The sequence below is a fragment of the Castor canadensis genome, chromosome 6 (assembly GCF_047511655.1).
Source record: "Castor canadensis chromosome 6, mCasCan1.hap1v2, whole genome shotgun sequence".
Lineage (NCBI taxonomy): Eukaryota > Metazoa > Chordata > Mammalia > Rodentia > Castoridae > Castor > Castor canadensis.
The window spans coordinates 44,930,678-44,936,677 of NC_133391.1; the positions used below are offsets into that span (position 1 = coordinate 44,930,678).

At 34.5% G+C, this 6,000-nt stretch overlaps 1 protein-coding gene and 1 non-coding gene across 8 annotated transcripts in view; both read left to right on the forward strand.

Annotated features, from left to right (window-relative positions):
- The window catches only part of Evi5 (ecotropic viral integration site 5), a 195,695-nt gene extending 190,189 nt beyond the window's left edge, over positions 1-5,506 (forward strand). For all 7 annotated transcript variants that reach the window (XM_074076472.1, XM_074076468.1, XM_074076471.1 and 4 more), the window contains one exon: positions 881-5,506. In XM_074076472.1, coding sequence (XP_073932573.1) covers positions 881-1,192 — 312 coding nt within the window. In that variant the 3' untranslated portion in view covers positions 1,193-5,506. The remainder of the gene's footprint in view (positions 1-880) is intronic.
- Trnat-agu (transfer RNA threonine (anticodon AGU)) lies at positions 278-349 on the forward strand. Its single transcript has one exon. It is a non-coding gene; the product is annotated as a tRNA-Thr (tRNA).
- Positions 5,507-6,000: the final 494 nt, after the last annotated feature.

The window sequence follows — 6,000 nt, forward strand, 5'->3', positions numbered from 1 at the left end:
GGCTCAAGTGGGAAAGCACCTGCATAGCAAGCTTGAGGTCCTGATCAAGCCCCAGTACCACCAGAAAAAAAAAATTTTTTAATTAAAAAAGATAGCCAGATGTGTGGCCCACACCTGTAATCCTAGCTACGGGGGAGGCAGAGCTCAGGAGGGTCAAGTTTGAAAGCCACCCCAGGCAAACAGTGAGCAAGGCCCCATCTCAGCCAATAAAAAGCATTGTGGTCCAGGCTGGCCAGGATACAAAAGTGAGACCCTATTCAGAAAATCAAAAAGGGCTGGCAGTGTGGCTCAAGTGGTAGAGCATCTGCCTAGTAAGCACAAGGCCTAAGTTCAAACCCCAGTACTGCCAAAAAAAAAAAAACAAGATAGTGTATGTGATAGTTAAGAGTATGGTCTTTAAATTAATTATCTCTTAGAAATACAGGTGAAGTATTTGTAGGTGAATTGATCAGATATCTGGAATTTACCTCAGAATAACTCAGGGACAAGAAGATACAATGTAACCAGATTGTCAGTGATGTGTTAGTTATTGTAATTGGGTGATGGCACATGGAATTCATGATACTGTCTTTAGAATAATGAAAGCTTAGTTTGAATCTAAATTCTGCTATTAACTATGTGAACTTAGCTAGTTCCTCTACCTGAGTCTCCATTTCCTAATCTATAGAATAAAAATAACAAAATCTACCACATAGGACTGTTGAGATAATTTAATTAAATTATATATCCATTCCAACTACCACTCAAGAATTGATACTTACTACACCTGTAAATGTTTCGGTTCAAGGTATCTTCAGAGTCCTTAAGTATGAAGTATTTGCTTTCTTGGTGTGTGTGTTTCCTGCATTTGAGTATATTAACTTGGATTTTGTTTTAACAGCTCAGGTGCCTAAAAGGCCAGAGGAGCTTCTCAGGCCAACCTCCTTTTGATGGAATCCACATCGTCAGCCATTTAATAGGAGATGATGAATCATTCCATTCTTCCGATGAAGATTTTATAGATAATTCCCTACAGGAAAGCGGCATTGGTTTTCCTTTGCACAGAAAGTCTGGCCTGATGTCTTTCGACCCCACTGTGGCAAATGGTAGTGAGAGTGAAACAGAAGACAGTGTGCTGGAAACTGGAGGAAATGAACAAGTGGTTCAAAAGGAACGGCCACCACAAAGAGAGTCCTACTCAACCACTGTCTGACCATCACTGTGACCTAGACTGGATTCTTTAAGGGATCAGTTAGCATTTCATTAGGGATTTTTGGAACACGTCTGTTTCATATGTACATATAACATAAATATTTTACAATATCTAGCTTCTTATCTTTGCCAAATCTTCACCACTGATTTTCCATTGCTATAAAGTAGAATGGGATATGGTTAATGGGTAAAACAAAGTTCTAACAGTATTACTGAATATTAATGTTTCTTGTTCAGAAAATAAAACTATATCTAAATGTGGGAACCATTTCGAAGTTCAAAACTGGAAATTAGAATTTTCTTCGGACAAAACTGCTCTTGTGCAATATTTTATGCTCAGTGAACAAATTGTATATGCTTACCTATTTGTCTTCAGGGTGTCTGTCTACAGACATTTGACCAAGACATGTACCTGATTTACCTTGTTTTTTGGAGACTTTTTTTTTCCTCTCACTAAAATTACAGCTTTGTTAGTAGGCCACTGAAGGTTCTCAAACACAAAGCCTCTTTTTCTGTATAGCTTTATAAACACAAATTAATTGTTATCTGTTTTGAGAGTTTTAAGTTTTGTTTTAATTTCTATTTTTTACATGTGTATAATGGTTCCATGTGTTGGTTACTGGTCAGAGTAGTAAGTTAACTACAAATATATTATTTGTACATATTTATAAATCTGCACCACTCAACATTGAACATCATTTTTATGAAGAACATACATGTTGCAAAATTACTGCTTTCAGCATTCTAACATGATTTCTATAAATAATAGGGTAAAAAAAATCAGACACTAATATTTTAATAGCTTTAGTATTTTGCTTAGCCTTCAAAACTAGCAGATTCATAACTGATGGCTGTTCAGAAAAATACTATTGGTGAAATCTTTTACTTCATGTGTATGTGACTAATAAATTTTTCATGATAAAAGAGATTATAGCACATATTATTTAGTGGTAATATTCTACTTAATACAATTTAAGCAGCAGGCTAAGTCTCCAAGATGCACAGCAACTTTATCTACAAATAATCTGAACATTATCTTCAAATTCTCTCTTTTTTTTTTTTTTGTGGTAAGGGGTTTAAATTCAGGGCCTCACATTTGCCAGGCAGGAGCACTTACGGCTTGAGCCACTCCACCAGCTCCTTATCTTCAAATTCTCTAGTTTCTAATCAATAGATAAAGCCATAAGAATTCTTTCTTACTAATTCTTCCTTTTTAATAATTTGGACATTTTCCCCTGGAAAAGTAAATGCCTGTCATTGATACATTGGAAGAAATACCCAAATTAACATTTGTCTATGGAAAGACCACAGTAATGTGTTGACTGGACACTGTCATTTTCATTAGCAACCTATGAAAAGAATAGCCATAGAGGATAAGAGAAAAGTAGAAGTATAGTTTTATACAGAATGTTACATGTAGAAAAATAATCTTATATGATGGAATGGAGTAGAAGAGACAAAACTAGTTTTATGTCTAAAACCAGACATAAGGCCATATGCTACATTGTGGATTAGGTTTTCGCAGAAGGCCTTCATAACTGTTTGCTTGCATGAGAAATTGAAAACAGCACCAGGTTAAATTCTGGTGGCTAATTAATTTACCTGTAGTCACAAGCTGGTAATTAGAGCTAAGACATTACTCTAGCTCTCTAACACCAAAGCTTTTAAAAAGGTCTAGCTAATGAATTTCTCAATTCCCTTCTCCATATAATTTAAATAATTTTTTTAAATTTTTATTTAAATTTTTCCTGAATGTATATAAACAGAAGCATGAATGTATGAATAAATACATTTAAGCTCTTCACAGTTTATAAATGCAGATACTACTCCTGGAATTGATATTACTCCTAGAATCTTTAGGCTTCTGTCAGTCCAGAAGACTTGATGCCCAAGTGAAATGAGGTGATGACTCATGGCCCTATTACTATCTTTACCTCTACAGCAAGAAATCTGAATGGGGACAAAGATATGGCTCAGTGATAGAGTGTCTGCGTAGTATACATGAACACGTTTTGATCCCCAGCACCACCAAAAAAATGTGGCAGCAGGATGGGGTACAGATCTGTATGAATCAGCAAACTGTAGCTCACAAGCTAATTCCAGTCAGCTGCCTGGGTTTACTTTAAATAGTAGAGGGAAAATTCAAAAGAATAATATTTTGTGTCACACAAAAACTGTATGAAATTCTCATTTCAATGTCCATAAATAAAGTTTTATTGGAACCCATGTTTTATACATTTACGTTATTGTCTGTGGCTAATTTTGTGCTTTTTAATGGCAGAGTTAAGTAGTTGCAATGGAGAGTACATGGTCCCCATTGCATAAAGTACTTGCTTTCTCACCTTTTACAGACAAAGTTTGCTAATGGGTCTAGATACTCCGGAATGTTAGGTTTACTTTTTAGTTTGGCTTAGTAGATCAAACCATAGGCTTTTGCTATTGAAATAATGATTTATAAGCCTAAAATTTCCTGGTGGATCTTATTCTCCAGAACTATTCAAAATGGCAAGTGTTCCAACTATCTTATGTAATAGTCTTTTATTCCATAGAAAATTTGGGAAGGACATCTGTACCTTTGGAGGAGAAAAAAGGAATAAATCCTAGAATCCTAGTCATGTTCTCTAAAACATGTATCATTGATCTTTAGGGTATGTTTTATTGAATATTTGCTGTAATTTAACTTTTCCATCTTTATAAACTCACATTTGAATTCCAAATTTTGAAAGATATTCTTAGAGGAGCTGGGGGTGACGCTCAGTAGTAAAGCATTTGCCTAGCATAAGCAAGGTCCTAGATTCAATCTCCAGCACCACAAAAAAAAAAGAAAAGAAAGATGTGCTTAGCCAATTTCGTAAGTACTCTCTCTGGTTAGGAATTAATTATTTAAAAATTATGATAAGTAAACCTTCATTTATTGATGCTCATAATTTGTACAATGAAAAACTAGAAACAGCATTCATTCCAAGTCTTTGATTCAAGTCAAGTGCAGTAACGCACATCTGTAGTCACAGCTACTCGGAAGGTTGAAACAGATCACTTGAGTACAAGAATTCAGGAACAGACTGGGTAAACAGATCCTGTCTTGAGGAAAAATTATTTAGATACACCTTACTTAGGAGTATTTAAAATCTTCCCGGCCTTTAGGATGCAGTAGTATACCATGCTCTGATTTCTTTCAGATTAATGAATTGAATTTCATTAAAATTAATGTAAGTATGTTGTTCAAGACGTTGAGGTATTGAACTGTTCTATTGGCAGATTTTATTTAATCTCTGATATTTTTGTGTCATTTAAATATTATTCGTTTAAACACTTAGGGCAAATAATGAGTGAAATGACTAACAGTGGAAAAACTTGATCCATTGGAATAGTTACCTTCCTGATGTCATTGCCAGCTTGGGTTGATAACACTGAAAGTAGAGGCTACATGTTATCGGAAAAAAGTGGAAATTGCACTGAAATAATGAGACTCTTAGAGACTTAAGATCAAAAAAGCACTTCAGACTTTTAAAAATTTAGTGGTATACTTTTCCTTCTTTAAAAAAAAGGTTAAAGATGTAACTTTACACAATTTCTGCTATGGTGTTTTTGGTTGTTATTTTGGGGGGAAAGGGGTTTTTTTCTTTTTTCTTTTTTGCTAGATAGTAGGCATTCAGTATTGGCTGACTAATAAATATATCAAGTTCCAACTAGCCAGTTACTTTGAAAGAAAGAAACTTTTTCCTCAACTCTGAACATGATACAGCTTGTTACTCTCCAGGTAGTGCCTTTGATTGAAAATAACATCTAGACCTTTTGAAGTATGTTATTGCTGACATCATAAATCATTTGATTCCTTGTTTAGTAATGCACTATGATATTCAGATTTAAAGTAAATACATGTGTAAATCATGTTTGGTGGAGGTTTTCATGGCCAGTTTGACCATTGTATAGTGTCAGGCATTCACAACTAACATCTTGTGAAATCAGCAATTTTTTACTTTTTAAATCAGTGAGTTTTACCTTGAAAATTATTGCTGCTCTACATTAACAAAACATGGTTTTTTAAAAATCACTCATTTTAATTCTACTGAAATTAATGAAAACTTCAAATTAAAAGTAAGAGTGGATCTTGCTACAATCCAAGCTTTTACATCATAACCGCATGTTCCTTCTTTTCTCTCCAAAGAAGAGAGGATATAATAACATTTGACATGCTACACAGCTGCAGAGTTATGTATTTCATTTTACAATTAGAGTTTTTTATTATAACACTATAATAATTGAAATGTTTACTCGTGCCTTTGCTTTAAACAATTAAAGTTTTCCATAAGAACTTGCTTCTTTAGCTTTTGGGGGGAAAGGTCGTCAAGGCACTGTTAAAGAATGCTTGGGTGTTGGCAGAGTGGCTCAGGTGGTAAGAGGGCCGCCTAGCAACTGCAGAGCCCTGAGTTCAAACCCCATTACCAACAAGAAAATAAAAATAAATGCTTGGCCTGAGCAGGAGGCCTGGCTCAATTGGTAGAACACCTGCCTAGCAAGTACAAAGCCCTGAGTTCAAAGTCCATTACCACCAAAAAAAAAAAAAAAGCCTAATAAGAGATTTGCATTAGTGAGGTTTGTGCATAAGTAGCAAGACTACACACACTTGATGTACATATACTTGTGCCAAAAAGCCTGGTATGATGACCATTCAGTAAATAATATTCAATTATATGAAAAGCCAATTGTCTGTATTTGTTTCCTTCCAGAAAAATGGTAATTTTTTAAAAAGTATCAGTATTTTCACATTACAGTTTAGGTTATTAAATTAATTAGCAACTAATTCAG